Genomic DNA, 22,273 nt, shown 5'->3' on the forward strand with positions numbered 1-22,273 from the left:
GCAAAGCCAGGAGGGTCATTGCCAACCCAGAAAAGCTGCCCGGTGCTGGGATATGCAGACTCAGCATGAAAACAGCGCCTGGCCTGGGGAGGAGCCCAGTGACCTTTGGCTTGTCCATTTCCTGGACTCTGTATGGCATCATAAACAGTTTTCAGATAGCATCGTTTTTTTTCAAGAGGCATAGTGTGACCAACTACTCAATGTTCAGAAACCCTGTGAAGCCTCCCATAACTTTACTGGGACATAACCAAGTTCTTGAGTTGCATGAAGTAGAATGCCATTAGCTTCTAATACTTCATACATTCATGCCCCATTCAAGAGAGCAGCCCTAGGTGAGTTTCTTTAAATCACTCTGTGTTTATGCAACCATCAAAGTTGCCCACACGAGTCCACTTCCCGTTTGATGAATGAAACTCCAGTTGTGATAGCCCACCCACACTAAGGTTACCTATATAGTGTGGCATGTTCTCTAAAGATGGCAGAAACTTCAAGGGTGGTTTGTGTTGATTTGGGGCTGGGTTAAAACATTTCAACAAATCTCAAGGCTTAATTAACATACCAAATAAAGCAGCCAGGTAGACAAAATGGCTGAGATAGGAGGAATGATAAGCAAAGTTAACGTCTATCTTTCCATTTACCTTCCTTGGTCAAAGAAAATAACATTTTAAAAGACATGCCCTGCTTTTACTATAAAAATCAGCAAAAGGAAATGGCTGTGGATTTCAGGAAATACACGTCAATGTCTCAAATTCCAAGTCAACCACAAGTTACAGATGTGGCCCTTTTTAATCAAAATAGACATCATTTTAATATTAACAAAAGTTCATCATAAGTAATAGGACATTGGTGGATTTTCTGGTTGTTCTTTTCTATTAAGGGCTTGGCTTGTATCAAAAATAGAATTTTATCACCTTAAGGAGTCAATTGTGTTCTTATGTTTGTGGGTAATAAGCAATCAATGACTACCTGGTAACTAGTTCCATTTTAAGATCCTCAAAGAAACTGGTAAGCAAATCACTCTGTGGATTTCAATGAAAACAGCTAAGAGATTTGCATAAGCATGGCCAAGAGAGAAGGAGCAGGGCCTTCGAGTTCGGAAGATCTGTATTTGACCCTCCCTCTCAGATGAGCAGAGTGACCTTGGGCACATTACTCCCCTAAACCTCAGTTACCTTACCTTTAAAATAGGAATGATAATATCTATATCAAAAATGTTCCTGTTGAGTACTTGAATAAAATATGAAAATTACCTATTGTGACTGACGCATGGCAGGAACTCAATAGAAGTTCGTTTCTTTATAGCGTGTGAATTCGTATCTGGCTCCAATTCAAAAGGGAACTCCCTGAGCCAATACTTTCTGTGAGTGCCTCCTTTCAATAGATTCTGCGGCTACAGCAGTGAATTAAAAACACCGTTTGTTCTCAAGGACCCTTACAACCAAGAGTTCTATTTGGCTCCCTCAAATCAGCTGAGCAAAGCAGGAAACTATGGATTGTTTAGGGTTAAGTATAGAGCAAAGAAGTAACTTGCTACTTATCAACAGAATGGATAGAAGCAGCCTAGTATCTAGAAAAGGCACAAATTATGTAATCAAATAATTTTACAAATGAATAATTAAACAAACAATTCCTAAAGTCAATAGCTTCATAGCAAACTTAGAAGTTAGTAGAACAGAGGTAAAATGAGAGAAAGACATTTGACTGGGGACAAGTTTACCTGTTAAAGCTGTTCAAGCAATTAACCAATCTGTCTAAGTAGGTTCTAGTTTACTAAGTTTACTAAAGGAGAAAAAGCAGTAGAAATTAAGAACAACCATTAAGCTATGAGTCATTTAATTCTTTTGGATATATTAGTCTAAATGTATCTTATAACACTTTCATTAATAAACTGCTATTGTAATTAATGATGATGTCTAAGTTGATGGAACAGCATTTCTCTCAAGAAGACCACTTTACAAAGGGAATGAAACTGAATAATGTCAACTAAGAAAGGTCACTGTGGACTGACCAGTTGAAGAATGTACTGTTGCTATAAAAAAAATTCAAATTCAGTTCAGCTCAATTCAACAAATATTTATTGCATTTCTGCTGGAGGCCAGGGTCTGACTAAGGCTACAAGACAAAGTTCTTACCCTCCAAAGCTCACATTCTAGTAAGGAGCCAGAAGTATAAATAAGGCATTCAACTTTCAGCTTCCTTGTGCCCCACTTCCCAATGGGAAAGAGTTGGTGGTGGGCCCACTATGTTGCCTGCTTATTGCAAAAAGCTTTCTACATGGATATATATATATGCACACGTATATACACAGCCTCAAAATGGTTTTCCAAAACTGTTTGTGTGTGTACAAATATTTGTATCTGTATATGTATTTTTTCCAGAAATGGGACAATAGTGTTGTATTAATGTTGGTTTCCTGACTTGAGTTTGCTCTCAAATGGTTCAGAAATTAGTCTTATTTTATATTGATATAATACACACACAGAGAGAAATGTGGTGAAATGTTAAAAGTGAGGGAATCAATGTGGAGGATATGGGAATTCTGTACTAATCTTACAACTTTTCTGTAAATTTGAAATTATTTCGAAGTATATTGTTCTTCTAAAAATTTTAAAAATAAGTGATTCAAGACCATTCATGGCCTCAATCCTGCCTTCTTTTCCAGCAGCATCTCCATCATTTTGATATCACCATCATTTAACATCAAGTCATACCCAACTACCTAGAGCCGCATTGCTCAGCCCTGGCTGCAAGGTAGAGTAATCTGAGGAAATGTTGAAATATGCCAACAGGTAGGCCCTTCCCCAGACCAATTAAATCAGAATTTCTGAGAGTTCGCCTCAGACATATCTTTTTTTAAAAGCGCAGCCGAGGTTGAGAAACTGACATAAGTTCCTGAACACCATGCAGCTTCACTCTCCCTTTGTTCACGCTATAGGCCACGCTTGGAGTGGCCTTTCCCACCTTGTCCATCCTGCAAATGGTATTCCTTTGTCGGTACCCAACTCAGAGTCATCTTCTTAGTAAGGTAATCCAGACATCCGCACGCCCACCCACAGAGAGAGCCCATCTTTCTCTCCTCTTGTTGTTTCTTTCTACACAGTTGATTATTCTGGATCTCACACTGTAGTCTAATGATGTGTTTACTCTCTCTCCCAACCAACTGTGAACTCCTCTAGGGAAAAACCCTCGTTATGTTTGCTTTTGTTATCAGCATGGGCCTAGCATGTAGTAGGATTCAGAGGAATGTTTACTAAATTAAAAGCAAACAAGGTAACACTTGTTGGACTAAAGTTGTAACAAAGAGCTGTGGGGGCCCTTGAGGAGCTCTTTACACAACAGGAGGCACTTAGGGAAGGAGATGGCGCTTACTGGCTGGGAGGAGTGAAGAAAGAATAGAATGGGAGGGTGGGTAAGAGATGGGTGGGAAGGAAGTAGAAGTGTGATAAGCATGTAATGCAATCTGGCTGGACCATGTACAGAGTATGCAGAGAATGGAAGATGAATGACTTCAATGTTGTGTGTTGAGTTTGAGTTTCCTAAGGTTGTGCTAGGTGGAGTTTCCCTATAGGAGGGTGCAGGTTGGGGTGATGGAGATAGGGCTCTCCTAAAGGATTTACAATAAGAAGAGGGCTGATGGAAAGGTCTCAGTGCAACATTTCCAGAATACACCGAGGAGGAAGAGGAGCTGTCAGTGTCGCAATCCAATGTACACCATCAGGATAGATGCGGAGGGGGCTGATGGCCACTCTGAGTTTATTATAACCAGCGTTTCAATATATACATAGCTTACAGCTGTTAAACATACACAGGTGTTCTGGATGAAGTAATTAGCGAATGCCAAGAATTCTTAGTGATTTCTCAAGGAGCCCTCCCTCGGCCTCTGTTTTGATATTATCATGTTAAGGAAAATCAAAGAGAATTTCAGAAGGCTCAAAATGTCCAGTCAGTCAAATGAGGACAGAGATTGTCCTTTGAGTTTGGTCATTAGGAAATGCATGATGATCTCAGTGAGAACAACTTAACTTCATGAATGGAAGCCAGATAAAGCCACTGAGAAGTAAAAATACAGAGACTCATGGGCTTCTAGAATTTCCCCTCTGAAGGAAAATCTACCTGGATCTCTTGACAGCATTCTAACCTGTTGACCAGTTCCTCCCTCCTGACAAGTCCTCTTGCCTCGGCTCCACTAATACCACACGCTCTAGGTGTTCGTCCTAGTAGCTCTGATTCCGGCATCTCTGTCTCTCCTTTGCAAGCTCATTCCCCTTCCCCATCTTTAAAATGTTGACTTTCTCAAGGCTCCCTTTCTTCTCTCTTTAGACACCTCTCTTAGGCAATCCATCCGTGCTTATGGAGTTCAATACCATCTAGAATAATGGTTCTAAGATGTATATTTCCAGCCCAGACCTCTCCTCTGTATATTGAAATGCCTATCTGATATTTCTGCTTCTCAGACTCAAAGGCACCTCAAACTTTACCTCTTCAAAGCTGAACTCACGATACCTTCTGTATCCCCCTCAACAAGGACCACCTCTGTGTTTCCGTTATCAGGGGTGTCACCACCATCCATCCAGAAATACAGGAGTCCTCCTTAACACCTCTTCTTCACCTCCCAGCTTCTTAGCTCTTCTCAAGTTCTGTCCACTTCACCCCTTAAATGGCTCTTTATTCTAACTAGTACTCCACTGGATTTGTAGGCAATGATGAGGGGTCCAAACCGTCATCCTGTTTACTCTGTCTCGTTACAACAGCCTCCTCCGTGGTCTACCTATCCTCTCTCCCTTCCCTCCAATCAGTTCACATCAACCTTCAGCCAGAATGGTCTTTTAAAACTGCAAATCAGATTCTGTCATCTCTGCTTAAAACCCTTCATCTACCCATTACTTTCTATACGATGATCAAAATGCTGCTCCCTTTCTCTCTAGCCTCACTTCCTGCCACTCTCCCCTGAATTCCAGCCATCTTGACCTTTTCTGCATCGGTCTTCAATATTCCATCCTTCCTCAGGGCCTTTGCACATGCTCTTTTCTCTTCTTAGGATGCTTTCCCTACCCCTAGTCCCCATTAAATCTCATTCTCCTTCAGTGATTAACTTAAATATTGTTTACTCCCTGTTAAATCTCTGATAGCTTCATGGCTCATAGAAGGCACTTAAATAAATATTTTTAAAAATGTGTGAAAAATACTGGGTGCTAGCCAGAGGAAGATGAAGCTTCAAGAGAGGGTTTCTTTAGGATGGGAATGATGTAAAGCCTGCAGCAATTAAATGACTTGCCTGGCCAGAGCCATACAGCTAGTTGGTGGTAAAGCCAGGACTAAAGCCGGCACACACCTGTTGATCCCTGCCTTCCACAGGTGCCAAGTTCATCCCTGCCTGTAGGCCTCAGATGGAGTTTGCTGCAGTGGGGTCCTCACCTCCCTTGCTCTCCCTAAAGCACTGTAACCTGCTAACCGCCATGTATGCCAGTAACGCTTCTTAGCACAGTTTTAGGAGTATGACTCTGGAAATTCTGGATGCCAACCATCTTCCTGTTTAAGACTCCAGTAAAGTTGCTCAGTGCTGTTGGCTCTTCAGCTCCAAGTGAGAAGGCCCCCGGCTCCTACATGGTCAACTCACGGACCATATAGCTTATTGATGTTTAAAGTAATAAACTTCACACTTGGGTCTCGTGGGCAGCACATGCCATTCAGGCTAAACTCGAGATTTTTCTTTAGTATTCTTTCTCTTTTGTACAGATTCAGGCACTTAAAGCTTATTACATAGAAACTGACCTGGGAGTAACCTGGCCTTTAGAGAGGATGGTGGGAAAGTGGTTACAATAGATGTGTGTTCACCTGGGAAGGAGAACAAGCAGAGAAAAACGTTAACCCATCCTGGGTCCAATGTTGTTAGTCCAGAATGATTATAGAAAATTGAAGAAAACATCAAACAAACTGAACAAAACTTTCAGGAGGAAAATTCGGAGTGGTGCACTTGGGGAATAAAAGGGATTTTGCCAATATAGGGCCAGGAGAGAAACTGGTCATATTTCAGGACAACAGGGCCTTGGAAGTACAAAAGGAAACAAGTTTAAACAGAGCTGGGCCTTGCAGGAGCCGGGAAGGAAGGAGCCAGGCCCAGTGCAGAATCAGGATGCGCGCAGATGGGCGAGACCAAGGTCTCTAGGAGCAGAGCTCCATAAAATTCACTTAACCTTTTTACTGGATGATTAATTAAAAAGCAGTTAATGAGAGTGATCATTCTGGGCAGTGGGATCCAGCCAGGAAAGAGTGTAATTACCCGAGGCTGGGGCTCCGGCTGTGCCTCCTCTGCCGTGGTGTCTGCTCCCCAGCAGCTCCTCCTGGACTTTACAGAAGCTGAACGGAGCTTTCAGCATCTGGGATAGCTGGGACGAGGTAAAAGAGAGCTTCGGAAGGCAGGAAGGAGTAAGCAAAGCGTTTGTTCACAGCAGAAGGTAAAAGGTGGGAAGCCTGCTATTATGGACTGAATGTTTGTGTCCCCCAAAATCCATATGTTGACACTCTTACCCCCAGTGGGATGGTGTTGGGGGTGGGGCCTTTGGAGGTCATTAGGTTTAGATGAGATCATGAGTGTGGGGCCCCCATGATGGGGTTAGAAGATGGACGTCTGCACGCCAGGAAGAGGACCTTCACCAGGAATTGCACTGGCTAGCGCCTTGACCTTGGACTTACAGCCTCCTGAACTGTGAGAAATACATTTTCGTTGTTTAAGCCCCCCAGTGACGGTAATTTGTGACAGCAGCCTGAGCCAACTAAGACGCTGGCCACAATGGGGCTCAATAAAGGCCGTTTGCTTGAATGACTGGCGTCAGTGAGTGAGTGAGTGGAGGAGGATCACGTGCTGGAGGCAGTTCCCACAAGCTGGGAGACCAAATGTGAACATCTCTTCTCAACTCACTATTTAGTGATGTTGTGCTGGCAGCTTGAAGTCAGCCAAGATGGGAATATTGACACCATGGGAATAGGCACACATTACAAATCAGGGCCTCCTGTCCCCCCAGAGAGCTGGTTGTTTAACATTTGCCAGCATGACGCTGGATAATTTAGGTGAAATCCTTGTGGGAACAGAGTTCCCTGGAGTTCTCACATTCAAAGTAAACCTTAATATTTTTTTGTGGTTGTTGTTGTTTCTGTTTTAATTACTAATACACAATGGCACTCTTCAATTATCTTTTATTACCCATCCAGAGTGATTCAGCATTTGTGGACTCTCCTGACAAACTACCCATCATTTAAAGCATTGTTTCTATGGGGAAATCTTTCCAAGTTGCAAGCTACTGACTTTAAAATAAACTTTTGGAAAAGAGCTCATTTGTGAGTTGTGGACTTTCAATTCTGCATCCTCATGGGGAAGTTAGAGAACAAAAAGAATCATGTTGATTTTTAAAATATAGGTTTCAGAATATATCCTAAGTGAAAAGGCGAAAGGAATAGAATTATTGAAATTGGAGGAGCAATTTAATAATGGGGTGAGTGCCAGCTGTTTCTTTTTCTACTGCACACATCAGGGATTTGGTTAGACAAACAGAAGAATATCTTTATGAGATTATTCTGGGATGGATGGTTTGTGGATTTTATTCCAAACATTTGCAAACTTCTTTTCCTTGATCAGAGGTAATTTACATATGATCCCCTTTGAGGACCAAGAAATGGTTAAGACAAGACTCCTTGTCTGCTTCAAGGTTCCTGTCACCTTTATGACTCTAAGTCTGCAGATGGCCTAATATATTTCAAAATTTTGAGAAACATGATATAATTCAAGAAATCTCTTTCATAATGCATCTTAGAATAACTAGACCCAAAATTTATCGTTTTTCTATCCAAAAAATGAATGTCATAAAACTTAAGCTATCTCATATTCGTATAAAAACCATAAACCAAGCATTCGAAATCAATGCCTTTTGGTTATTTAATGAGGAGAAAGATGTTATTTGGGCTTTGTTAAATTAGTATTATTTTAGGTATTCATTCAGAAGGGATGACAGATTACTTTCGTAAATGATATTGTAGTGCCCCGATTTGGCATTTCCTTAAAATGGTCTGTAACAATGAAATGACAGCTGTAAATCTGCCGCTTCGAACCTTAAATGGTTCACAGCTCCCCCAGGCCCTGGTTCGACGCTTGGTTTATGACCGTGGTTTCAGAATAACACTTTTAAGCGCGGTATATCCCTTCCTCCAAAACTGGCATAATAGCCATAAGCTTTTTAACGATAAGTCTAAAATACACCAAAAGTATTCTCTGTGGCATACTTTTGGTTTGTTTATCTAAAATCCTTAGCTTTCCGAATTTCCGTTCGTGATCTGCCTTGAATGATCGTCACCAGCTTAGCTGAGAAACGAGTAACATCTGCCCCCAGCAGGACCATTCAGCTACCTGCCCCACCAGGGATGCCGTCCTGCCTCAGCTTCGGCTCCGAGGATCTCAAATTTGTGTGTGCAGAAGCATCACCTGGGGGGCCTGTTATATTCCGGGATTCTAAAGACCTTCTGAGTCAGACCCTCCAACTAAATTCTGGGGCTGGACCTGGGGACGAGCATTTTAATAGGTGTCCTGAGAACTGTGGTCAGGGACTGAGTTCCGCCCACTCTCTGGGAGTGGGTAACTCGAGAGAGCCTGGCACGAGGAAGCCCAGGTCCTGTGGCCTCCACGGCTTTACCTGCTTCCTCAGCCTCTGCTGCCCAGAGCCCTCCCTACGTCCTTCGCTCCTCAATCTTGAGTTTCGGGTGCCTGATCGCTTATCTCTTCAGCCCTGTTTGCTCCCCTCTGGCTTGTTGGAACCCTCCGGCTTTGATCTCTAGCCTTTCTCCTGCCCTCCCCGGCTCCAGGCCCCCGGTCTACCTCTTCTCTCCTGCAGGACCCAAACCTGGTAGAACCTCTCTGTTGGCAGAGTGAACCCCTGGTGTGTTGGCCCCAGGTGGCCTGCCCTGTTGCTGTTCCCCACTCACCTCCACCATCTGTTAGACACCTTCACAGCAGCCCGTCCTAGGACTGTCCCACTAGGTTCTCTACTGCTGAGGCCCAGGATTATCTCTGTCTCTTTCACTGTTTTCCCAAGACCCAGCCTGAAATGTAGTGGGAGCCAAGTGAGTCTTGCACGAATGACTGATATTGTAAAAGGAGCAGATGAATTTCACCGAGGGGGCGCGATGCCTCAGATTGCAGACTCTCCCCTCCAAGTGCTTTCTCATGCTGCTCCCTCAGCTAGAAGGCTGCTCTTCTTCTCCACCTGTACAGAGCCACCCACCTCTGGCTCCTTGGGACCCGGCTTCCATGTCTTTTTCCCCAGGAAGCATACCTGGGGCCCTGGAGACAGGGCTGGTGCCCCTGTTATTCCAGGTTCCTCTCTGCATATACCTGATCTTGTACTTACCACACTGCCTTCTAACAATGGCTGTTCTAAATCCTCCTCTTGATCAGGAGCTTCTTGAGAGCAAGGATTGAAGCCAGCATAGTGCCTGGCACGGAACTGGTGGCAATTGGTGTTCGTTCAAAGAGTAGAAAAGCTGACTCAGGATCTCCAGGGAGTGAGCTGGGGGTTCTGATCACACAGCCTGCAGCACAAACCACCATGACTCCCACCATCTTGGACTCAAACTGCTGATGCGTCTCCTCCCACACCAGCTGCTGGACAGAAGGCCCTTCAAGGGCAGGGACTCGTTTTATGCATCTGACATGTTTCCCAATGAGGATACTTTTGGCATTTTGAGCAGGACAATACTTCATTGTGCAAACCGGTCCCACACATTGCAGGACACTCGGCAGTCCTACCCCTGCCCACTAAATGCCAACAGTACCCGCCATCCTTTGGACAACACCTCCCCATACACACACACACACACACACATTAGCACAAGTCCTTGGGCTGGGAGGGCCGGGAGGAGAATAGAACTGCCCGCACGTGAGAGCCCGGAGTTCCCTGACCTCTCCACCAGCGCTCAGTGAGAAGCAGACTATGGCGGGCTCTGTACTGGTGTCAGGGTGACTTACCACAGTACTGTGTGTGTGATGGTGTGACGGAGGTGGTAGGAGGTGGCAGCTGTGGCCCTCAAAAGGAAATGGTAATCTGTGTTTGTAATATAATCCTTACTGAACACTTATCATATATTCCAGGGACTAAGCTAAGTGTTTTATGTGAGTTATTTAATCCTCACAACAACCTACAAGGCCTCATTTTTCAGAGAGGGAAACTGAGGCTTAGAGAGTTTCAGGCCACGACCACGTTAACACGGCTGGTTAACGGCAAGGCCGAGACTCACCCCGACGTGTCTGACTCCAGACCCTGAATCACGACACTGGGCTGCTCGTGCCGGACTTCTTTAACCAGAACCAACCTCCAAACTCCCAGAGGAAAGAATCCTTTTAAAATTCGTCCTCTCCTTTAATGACAATGGAGAGCAGTGTTTCCCAAAATATAGTCAGCGTAGCGTTAATTCAGCGGGATGTCAAGTCTCGTGAGAAGAACGGGTTCCATGGGCAAAGAAGTTTGAGAAATGCTTTCAGACGGGCACACGCAGAGGGTGATGAAGCAGTCACCAATCCTGGAACCAACCGAACAAAGCTTCACAGGGGGCCTCAGCCTTCCACGGCGAGGCAGGGTTGGTTTTAGGACACTGGGAGCAAACAACAGGAAAACCACAGCGGGAGCTTGTCTGCCAGGAAATGATTACAAACCAATTAGCACTGATTAGGCTTCAGGAAAAGACTGATGAAGGCTTAGTGACCTTTCTTCTCATTTCTTAACAATAGTGATAACAATAATAGGTATTATTTATTATGTGCTAATTACTTCTAATTATCTTTTGTAATTCTGACTATTATTATCTCCCTTTCACATATAAAACACTGAGACCTAGAGAAGCTGGTTAAGCAACTTCCCCTCAGGCCACATCGCTAATTAATGGCAGCACCGAATTTGAACTCACTTCTCTCTAAGTTCACATCTCGTGATTTTAAACACTGTCCCCACAGCCTCCCAGGACTTAGCCAGGGTTTTGTCAGTGGGCTTTCCTGGGTGAGTGTCCAAAGCAAAAATAATCTCAAAGAGGATGCCCACGAGCTCCTTGCATTGGTTGCTTATATTATAACCCTGCCTTAGTTTTCAGTGTATCTTTTCAGCCTTAATTAATTATTTGGTCTAAGTACTAAACATGAAGTTTTTTTCTGGTCCGATTTATGTTTCTTAATTTTACTATTATATTTTAAGTGTATAGATCACTATACTGTTACATGTTCTTTTAAATTTTTTTGATAGAGTATTCATATTGATGAAGTAATGTTCATCTCCAGAGAAGTTTACTGGGCCTGATCCCCTTCCTGGAGAAGAGTGTACCTTCCGTGAACTGCCTTTGAGGCCACTATCACCCGAACAGTCTGCCCAAGTTTCAATTGTTGGTGGTATCAGCGTCAGATGTCTCTTCATTTTCCAATTTTCTCTTTCCTTTTCTTTTCAACAGATGTTGGTGCATATTTCGAAGAGGGCATGTGGCTACGGTATAACTTCCAGGCATCCGGGATCAGTGCCAAAGAATCGGGCAGCAGATCGGAGAACTCCCCTGATCAGCAGAACTCCCCCCAAGACCTGGCCCACGAGGAGATCCGTTTCAGCTTCAGTACCACCAAGGCGCCTTGCATTCTCCTCTATGTCAGTTCTCTCACCACCGACTTCTTGGCAGTTCTCGTCAAACCCACCGGTAAGGACAAGGATACCTAGCCTTCTGCCATTTACTGCTGGGTGGACAGAATGTTCTAGGAAGAGTCTGGATTGTTTTGGGCTTGTCTTTTATTCCCCACAGGACGTTGAGCAAGTCATCTGATATCTTTGAACCTCCTTTCTCTATGTGAGAGCCAGGAAAGCAACTTGTCAGTTGAGTGCTTTATGGCAATGTGTTATAGCGGAAATGTCGCAAAGGCATGTCAACTTCTCCACAAGAAACATATTACATGAATATGAGATGGTTTCATATGCATGATAATGATTTTTTGTTCCTATCAAATAAATACATTCACTACTGTACTAAACAGAGATGAGCTTTGAAGTAGTAAAATTAATTTAATATAAATAAATCAATAAATTATCCTGATTTATGGTAATATATCCCTAGGTTCGTAGAGAACATAGGAACTTTCAATAGAAACAGAAAATCAGAGATGTTTTCATTCCTAAACCCTCTCAGAATTTTACATTCATAAGCTATATCGCCGGCATAAGCGTTGCTTAAAGCAGGGGTGTATTTAGACTTGTGACATCTGGGACCATTTTGATCTCCAAATACGCAATGAGCCAGAGAGGCTCAGACGGTGCCACAAAGGAGGCATCCTGGTGACAGTGTACAGATGGGCTGGGGACCTTAGAGAGAAGTCTAAGCAGTTCTGAGGTCTGTACACGTGCCAAGCATGGAGGGGTCTATTTCTTCTCTGAAAACTTGAGTTCTAAGACACTTAAGGTTTTAAGAAGACCGCTTTTTTACAATTAAAAACATTTTAGGTATATCAAGGAGCAAATCTCTCTCATTCATTTCCCAGAGAGGTTGTATAGGCTAAAAATGTGGAAGCCGCCTCTCTCATTGCCCTATCTTCTTGCTCTTCCGTGATTATTCCAGTGATGTAGCATCTTAAAGATCAAGATTTTCTTCTACGAGAGCCAAAAATTATTACCATTAGCCCAAGTCAGGTTGAGTTTTGAAAAATAGTAAATGCTTAAACTTCTTCTCTGGGCAACGCACTGCTGGTTAGAAAGATGGGGGAAAAATCTTCCCTAGGATTTTCCCTTTCAGAAATTATTCCTAAAGAAATAAGCCAAAAATCAGACAAAAGTTCAGCACGAAGATGTTCATCATAGTGTTATTTATGAAAATAAGAAGTAGGAAGAGCCTAGGAGTTCAACTTCAGTAAAATGGTTAGTAAAAGAGGGAGTCAACATTTTATGGAATAGTATGTGTCCATTAAGAATAATATTTATGAGGAGTAATGGAGAAAAGAGTATGGAGAAAAAGCTTTATGTCATCTAATGTAAAACCACAAAAAAAAAAATCAAGATACAGCCTTGCCTGTCCAATATCAGCTTATCTCTGTAAAAGGTATGGATAGAAAAGAAAAAGTAATGTGAGCACAAAATGTCTCTGGATTGTTGATTTGCTTCTCCTCAGTAATACACTTCTACACAGTCAAATTCTCACAATGAGCGGGTGTCACTGTTCTATCAGAAAGATAATAAGTAAAAGCAGTCAGTGAGGAAGCAAAAGAAAAAAGAACATAACCCCTGCTTTCCAGTAGTTCACGAGTTAAGTTTATTTCTCCTGGATCAGGTTAAATAGATTTTTAATCCATTGATGTTCTCCACCCACATGTCCCAGCCTCTCAGTGTGAGAGAGGATGGTCTCATGCTGAGCTTGTCAAGAGTTTAATGAACATGACCCAATAGATGCGGTATTGTCTACTCCTCAAGTCATTGCCACACAAAAATTTAGTCCCCATCTGTATTCAGTAACTCACATTCCCGCAGACTACACCCACCCCTGCAAGCACTCATGCTTGTGTTTCTGGGCGTGTGTTGTGTGCAAGGGTTTCGATTAATCAATTCCGTATGAACGGCTACCATTGAATGATGCCTGAAGCTGTGCATGTGTTTCACATGCGTTAATTCCTATGAACACGCAACTCTATGACATAGATACCATCCTTAGCCCCTTTCTAAAGATGACAAAACTGGAGTGCAGAGAGGTTAAAAAGTTAAGTGACTTGCACTTCAGGTGGCGATGGCAAAACCAGGGTTTCTAAACCCAGATGTCTGATTCCAGGCTCAGAGTTCTCGACCGCTCTCCGTACCACGGAGATCTCTAAAACACTCTGAGTGCATTTGGAAAGCATGGCCAGTCGGTTTCTGTCTAATTATTGCAAGGCCATCCTCAAACTGCTGATGAGAATTTGGCTTTTTCACACTTGAAATATTGCACTTTTTATGAATTGAGATTTAAAGTTAGAAAAATTTGAAGAATTAATTCAGGAAAAAATCAATAAGGACTATGCTAAAATATCAGGGAAAAAAAGAAACCATCAAAAGTCTTAACTAAAAGCCCAGGCATCTTTCTCACTAACGTGTTGGAAGCGGGGTTGTCCTCAGTTCCCCAGAACCAGCCCCGTCCCCTTGTTCTGACAATGCTGCCCCCTCTCAGACACCTGAATTCACAAGCCTGGTGTCGTTCATAAGTGCTCCCTTCTTCCCCCTCTTGTGGGCCATCCAGGCAAACCAGTCCTGTGGATTCTATTCTCATCCTGTCCTTCAAGGGCATCCCTTGCTTTCTTTCCCCGCTCTACTATCCTGGCAAATGTCTTCTCATTCAGTGCTTCCTGACATTGCTCATGTCACGGCACACATAGGAAATTATTATATTAGCATGCACCTGGGTAAATGGATGAGGTTGTGTTCGGGAGGCCTCAGCTGCCTCTGCTGGGGTCTGAGGGGATCCGTGCCCCTGGCACCCCGTTCCCCCTTCCTGAGACGGCAGGGCGCCTTGGCAGGGCTGCTGGGAAGCTCTGTCGCAACCCATCTCTCTGCCTCCAGTCACTCCACCTTAACCTTAGTGCCACCGCCAGGGTAGGTCTTCATTTATACACAATATCCCTTGTCAGACAATCAGTAGTGCCCCCTCCCCAGTAACAGCAGGAGAAATCCCGAATCCTGCAACGTTCCGATCCAGACCCACCAGCCTCATGGGCAAGAGCTCAGAGGGTAGAACCAGAATGTCCGGGTTTGAATTCTGCTTCTGCATTTGCGGGTTGTGTGATCTGGGGCAATCAGTTAGCCGTTCCGTGCCTCAGTTTCCTCATCTGTAAAATAGTGTCTCCCTCTTAGGGGTTTTGTGAAAATCAGATGAGTTAATAAGTGTAAAGCAGTACACCATATATACATGTATATAAATATATATACACACACAGAGACAACATATAAGTGTAAGTGGTTCTTCTTATCCAGAGTCCACTGATTTAATCTACATTTGGCCACGTATTCAGCGCCACGTAGCCCTACTCTTCATTTTCGAGGAATTCCTTATTCCGCAAATGCTCCCTGCACATCCGTGTTCCTGCCCGCTGTGTCCCCTACCCGGAAACCTCCATCTTCCTCTCTGGCCTCCTACCCGCCTTTCATTCTAGACCCAGGTCGAGTCTCGCCTCCTTTCTGTGACTTCTTACTTTAAACTCCTGTTACACTGATTTTCAGTGTCATTTATTTGGCACTTAGTGCAGTGTATTGTTAGCTGTCTCTGTTACAAATATGCCCCGTCTTCCCAGCGAGATGGCAAGCTCCCAGCAGCAATAGGTGCTCCGTAAGTGTTTGCTGATGATAACGATGATGACCAGGAGAGAATAAATCTGTTAAGCACATTATTTGCTGCAGCCAATAAAAGAGCTGTCCCTTATAACTGCTTTAATTCACTTGGGAGATGAACAGGAGACGCAAGACGTGAAGTATCTCTCCATTTTAATAATATTTTATTTTAATGGACAAATATTAATATTCTCCCTACCATCATTTAGCGGTGCTCTTGTGCTATTATTTGGAAGGAATAAATACATCATTTAAATTTTATTATTCAAGAATATCACCATTACTGTTTATGGATATTCACTATACATAAATTTAAAGTTCCAACTTATCTTTTTTTCTCAGAGCAAATCATTTCTGTTGCCATTAAGTGAAGCAGTTATAGAAATTTTAAATCATATTTACAAAGTCCAAGAAAGCCAGAAAAGAGAAAATATAATGAAAACAACTGAATACTGATTTTAATGAGCTGGGGAATATAAAGGGACCGATGACAGAGACAGTAGAAAGGAAAATGTCCGGTGTTTTGCATAATTACCAGTTCCTCTGACCTCTAGCCCTCAAACGCAGAGCCCTCTCTTGCTTCTCTCTTTCCCCAGATCCAGGCACAACCTGGCTCAAACTGGGGCTCGGGGATGGTGTATTAGAGGTGGACTCCACGCTTACAGCCAGCCAGACAGCCCACTTTCAGACCTGGAAATTGGGTTCAACAGTGCTTTGTGTGGCACTAAATAAATGTGTTCTAAAGAAATGAATACGCAAATGATGAATGAATACAGCTATCTATTTAAGAAACTTGGCTGCAATTATACAAAGTCAGAACACCAGAAATAAAGTGGAGAATAAAAACTGAAGGCAATCAACCTGCTTTTTCTCCATGTAATTCAAACAACTATCTAGTCATTTCCTTTACTCCCAAACAGTAGGTTATTTTTAATGCTATTATTAGGATAAAGGAAAAAAATAGGGTAAAACACTGAGGAGTAGGGAGAGATGCAGCTCAGGAAAAGGGAGCAGCATATTCAAAGGTCCTGAGGTAGGGAGGAGCATTGTATTTTCTAGGCATAAGAGAAGTCCAAGGTAACTTGAATGTAAAAAGTGAGAGGATAAATGGCATGATTTGAAAACAAAGTAACAGACAGAACTCAGCTCAGAGAGGACATGATAAGCCGTGTTAAGAATGTATGTGTCTTAGGAGCAATTGCAAGGCTTTGAAGAGTTTAAGTGAACTAGTGACATAATGAATTATGCATTTTGAAAAGATTTCTCTGCAGAGAAAACATGGGGAAGAAAAAAGCACAAAAGCAGGGATACCATCATTCATTCATTCATTCATTCAACAAATATTTATTCAACACCTACTAAGTATCAGGCATTATTCCAGACATTGGGAATAAAGTCATAAAGCATATAAACAAAAGCTCTTATGGAGCTTACATTTGAGTGACAGAAGACAGACAATAAGCAAATTAAATACAATATGTAGTGTGTTGTATGGTAAGAACTATGATCAGGAAAATAAAGCAGAAAAAGGAGGGCCTGGCCCAGGGAAAGGAGTGGGTAAATTCTGGTTTTAATGAGGAAGTTACAGAAATAATCACTAAGAAGACTGTACTTGAGCAAAAACCTAAAGAGGGGGAGGGGTCAGCCATTCAGATGGTCAGGGAATGAGCATCCTAGACAGAAGAACCAGAAAGTGCAAAGGCCCTGAGGCAGAAATGTGCTGACTTCTGGGGAAATAGAAAGGAGGCCAGTGTGGACTCGTGAGATGTGAGCAAGGAGGAGAGTAATAAGAGATTGTGTCAGAGATGATAGAGGAAGAACATACAGGGCTGGTGAGCCACTGTGAAGACTTTGATTTTTGCTCTGAGTGAGATAGGAAGCCATTGGACAATTTGAGCAGAGGCCCATTCTGACTGCCAGGTGGAGCGGGGACTGAGCATGTGAGGGCCAGAGGCCGGGCTGGGGTGGAGGAAGGAGAGGGAAGGGCAGAAGCAAAGAGGTTAGGATGGAGGCTTGTACGAGAATCCAGGCGAAGGATGACAGTGGCTTGGTCCAGGGGGTAGAAATGGAGGTGATGAAAAGCAGCACGATTCAGGATCTGTTTTGATGATAGAGCTGAGAAGATTTGCTGACAGAGTGTATGTGTTAACACAGGAGGGAGAGCGGAGTCAGGGCTGTCGGCAGGAATAACTGGAAGCGTGAAGTGGCCATTAACTGAAATGTGGAAAATTGCGACAGAACACTTTTTTGGGGGAAAGATCAAGAGTTTGGTTTTGCATATGTTGTGTTTGAGATGCCAATAAGACATCTCCTCTAATGCGATTAGTAATGGGAAGAGCAGAGAGAGACGAGACTCACCTGAAAGTGAAATGAAGTCAAGAGTGGTCCCTTTTAAGGGAGAGCCCGATTCAGGCCGGGTGATCCAGGCCAAAGCCGCTGCAGGGGAGGCGCAGGTGGTGGCTGTTGGGACGCTGATGCTGGGCGGCCAGCACAAAGCACCAGGACGGGCGGGGGGCTCTGCACAGCACTGCATCATCCCGGAGAGCCGGCTCTTGGGGGATTCACACCAGGGGATTCCACGTGCCAGTGGAGGCCCTGTGGCCACGGGAATGGAGAAGAGTGGGTGAATTAGACACATTTACGAGGTGAAAATCAACCATGCTTTGTTGAAATGCCGTAAGCAAAGGAGCCTGGAATAAAATCCCAGGGTGAAACTCAGCCATAGCGAAGCCTCATTCACATTCGTTCAAAAAGGCAAAGCAGGAGATGCAATTAATTCTTGATGGTCCTAATGAATGTTTCTTTCAATTTCAGGAACATAATGCAATGTTTTAAATGGCGTATGTAATGCTGGAATACCTAAATAAGGAAGGGCAGCATTTAGAAACTCTTGCATTTGTTTCTGTATATATAAGGGCATGAGAACTATCTGGAAGGAGATCCTGTCAAATACATCTCTGGATGGTGGGGTTTCCAGTGACTTTCTCTCATTTTTTCCTCTCTGTTTGCTTTCTAAGTTTTAATTATCATCTTTTATTTCACGACTTAAAAATCAGAATATCGTTTTCGTTCCTCTGGAAGGAAAATGAAAGAGGCAGCAAAGAATCTGTGAGGTGATTTACAGTTGGTCAAACTCCTGCTACATCACCAGCTCTGTTTTTAAGCTCTGAGACGTCAAAAGCTGTTAACCTGAAGGGTCCAAGTTGAGTAAAAAATGAGATAAAAAATTGATGTCTTTAAAAATCATAAATTAGAAATACAAATTATGTTTGCTGTGCAGATTAATTGGAAGCAGGATCTGGAATGCTATATTAGTCTTTTTGAATGCTGTTTGTCATTGTTGGCAAGAAACAAGAGAGGAAAAAACAAGAATAATTTGTTGAGGCAAAGAGAACTATGACTGAGAGGCAGCGAGGACCAGGGAGCTGGGAGCCCATCTTTTCCTTTGACTTGCTTTCGGGTTGATGCAGGCTGTAACCTAGAATAAAATTCATTGCTTTGTTTTCGTGGTCTCACTGAAGCCATCCAAAATCCCATGTATTTATCTTTTGTAAATTATGTTTATTTTTAATATTGTGTGCTCATGATTCTTTTATATGCCGAATGGCACCCTTTGCTGATGGCATACGACCATTCCTGCATCCCACATTTATTTTTTATCTCACACAGTATTTTGTGGGGCCTGCAGGCGTCTCCACAGTCCTATATTGTATATGTCCTCATTCTTCCTTCGCAGGCACAATCTTAACTTGGATCATTTATGAAATTTGCTGCTTCAGCTTTGAGCTGATGGTCACTGATGGCTCGTTGTTGGTAGACTGTAAATATGCATGTGCCTGGTGCTGTTAACCCTTCTGGATTAGTGTGCCTCTGAGCCAGTGAATCAGAATTTAGAACAGCAATGGTATTAACGGGCATCAAAGGAGGGCGCAGAGTTTAATGGGGGAGGGGAAGTGACATTAAAATGAAACCTAGAGCAAAGAAATTACTGAGTTTCTTTCCTTTTCCTTATATAGGAAACTTACAGATTCGGTACAACCTGGGTGGCACCAGAGAGCCCTACAATATTGATGTAGACCACAGGAACATGGCCAATGGACAACCCCACAGTGTTAACATCACCCGTCATGAGAAGACCATAATTCTCAAGGTATACATATGAGTACAAGTCAATTGTCTAAGACATAGTATTATAATCTCTATCCTCTATAATACTTGGCCATTGGGTTGGTTTGGTTTGGTTTTGGCATGTGGGACAGGTGAAAGAGATGCTTTCTCCTACAAACTTCTAACTAGTGAAATAGAAAGACGTATCGTTCTTACAGGAAAGACAGTGATGAAACTGATGGTGACAAAATTTCTTAGGGAGCAGGGAGAATAAATGTTTACTTTGTGTTCCCTGCAGCTCTCCTTTCAGGCCACACATCCATCAGTCTACTGTTTTATCTACTGCGCCATCTTTTTTCTCCATGTTCTCAGATGCTCGAAGCTTACTGTGTTTCCCAGCAAAGGTTATTTTGGTTTATCTGACCTATTTCTTCCACTACTCCAACACAATATGAGTAACCATATTTTTTGTCTCTCTGGATGTTTTGCCTTAACAATCCTTAAAACACAGACCTTCCCAGAATCTCAGACTCCGTTGTAGGTTTTCAGCATCCAAAAGGATGGTTTTATTGTGACACTCAAATTTTATTTCAGGTTCATTGATTGTTCCTACCCCCACCACCGATTTTTATGAGGAAGAAACCAGCCCTGGGAGCCACCATGAATAAAACATAACATGAGGAGGTCTCCCTGGGAACTAAGCCAAAAGATCAAGGATGGGAACTGTCACTGCATTCTCTGGAAGCAGTTCCAAATAGATCCCTGTCAGGAGAAAGAACAGCAGGGGGATGCTGTTTTGTCAGTGGAGTATCTTCTGGCAGCAGTTCAGCAGCCTCTCAGACCTCATTCAGATTCGGCCGGTTGATGTGCGAAGTTCAGGTTGCAAAGAAAAGACAGAAGCCCTGTCTCTTTTTGAGCATTGGTGGATGTCAAATTCATAACTTGATATGGAGTTTGCACTTGGTCTTTAACAGTAAATGCTAGAGGGTATTTTAAGGCGAGGTCTTTCCGAGGAAAATGACGGTGTGCAGTTAGAGCTTATTGTGCCGTCAATCAAACGTGGTGTACGTAAGTTTATCTCCTAGGGACGCGCAGAGTCCCTAAGCCTAGTGCAGTGCCCGGCACATATTAGGCGCTGCAAATTACTTATTGAGTAAACCAAGCCCATCATTAACCATAACTCAAGGTTTCTTTAGAAAAGCCAGCGAGTCCAGGATTAGTATGGTTTATACCATTACAGGATTAGGATGGTTTATATCATTTGATCAACATTGTGTTTATTGGCTTTTGACTAGAGATATTCTCTTGTTTTAAACCAGGCCATCTGTCACCTCTTTTAAAGTAAGTGACTTATCCTGCCGTTTCACCACTGCAAAATAATATTAAAAGTTTAAAAAAGCTCAACAATGAGCTTAAAAGACAGCATCATAGAGGAGGCCACTCCAGCCATAGTGTCTTGCAGGGTTAACCCTCACTGTCTCCAAAAGACGCCTTGTTTGTTAGGACTCAGCCCTATGGGTTGTGGAACCACAGGCGAAGATGAGGGTGGGATGAGTGGGAGGGGAGAGTAGAGATGATAGGCTAAATAATTCTGTGTCTGGGTGTATTTCGTGAAATGAGAGTCTGGAGTAAGGGTAGTTAAGAAGGTCTCTCTTCTGGCACGTTCTGCCAACTGGGAATTCTTTAGAACTAACCAGCACCTCTTGAAGAACAAATATCAGCTTGATCAGAGCTGCTATCTGCCAGTGAATTAGAGGCTGCCCCGAGGAAGGGGGGGTGGTGGACTATTTTAAGAACTTGGAGCTTTTGAGGCACAGAAAGCCAGAGAAATCCAGATAGTGGAGGAGCCAGAGAACAGCAGAGAATCCAGGGGCGTGAGAGAGGGTTTCGAGGAGAGTCTGGTTCTATTGCTCGGTCGCAAATGACAGAAAACCAATTCGGAACTCATTTGTAGGGAAAATTCCTGGGGTAAGTGATGGAATTTAAGAAAGGGAAAACCAACATTTTGGAAGAGAATCCAGGGGACCTGGAGGGTTAAAATGAAGACTAGAATGCCTCTGAGCATTCTTCTCTCTCTGCTTCCTTCCCTCCTCCCTCACTCCCTCCATCATCTCCACTTGACCACCACTCTCTGAGGACTGGATAATACCTCTCACTGCGGGCTCCATCTTGCATATATCATGAAACACAGACGCTGGAGGGCCGGGCTCACATCTTCCTGGTTTTGCTACCAGAAGCAAGGTCCTTGCTTTTTGGTTCTCGTTTTAAACCCCTAAGGAAGGTCTCTGATTGGCCTGGCTTGGGTCCTGCACTCACCCTTTCGGGAGGAGAGGGGAACAATGACTAATAGCCCCTAATCAAATTCATGATTAGAGTGGGGAATTGGGGAGAATCCTCCAAGAGAACAGGAACACAGTTCCAGAAAAAGAAAACGTGATGGGTATAAAAACATTGGCTGTTCGGTGCTTTGAGGTAAGGGAAAAGACAGAAGGGAAGCACCCTAAAAGACACTGAAGGAGTTCTGCCATAGGAATCGTCCTCAGGTTATTGGGAAGCCCTGCCCCTGCTCCCCCCCCCGCTTCTGTCACACAAGCCATGCAATTGCCCTGAGATTTCTGAACGTTTGCAGAAAGCCAGACAACGAGACCCACTCGAATTTAGTTAGGAAAGACATCATGATCTGGGTGCTCTGGTTTTCTCAGCCCAGCCTCTCCAAACCAGCCTGGATGGAACATGGAGGCAGAGGTGGTACAGGAAGAAAATACACGGCTTCTCCTTATGGAAGCAGTCAGACAGACCCCTTGCCCTGCTTTCTT

General features: G+C 43.4%; 1 protein-coding gene across 1 annotated transcript in view; it reads left to right on the forward strand.

Annotated features, from left to right (window-relative positions):
- Positions 1-22,273, forward strand: part of CNTNAP2 (contactin associated protein 2) — a 1,871,069-nt gene that overhangs the window by 1,704,473 nt on the left and 144,323 nt on the right. Inside the window, exons 19-20 of the mRNA XM_070616681.1 lie at positions 11,479-11,715; positions 19,367-19,500. Coding sequence (XP_070472782.1) covers positions 11,479-11,715; positions 19,367-19,500 — 371 coding nt within the window. The remainder of the gene's footprint in view (positions 1-11,478; positions 11,716-19,366; positions 19,501-22,273) is intronic.

The sequence above is a fragment of the Equus przewalskii genome, chromosome 4 (genome assembly GCF_037783145.1).
Source record: "Equus przewalskii isolate Varuska chromosome 4, EquPr2, whole genome shotgun sequence".
Taxonomy (NCBI): Eukaryota; Metazoa; Chordata; class Mammalia; order Perissodactyla; family Equidae; genus Equus; species Equus przewalskii.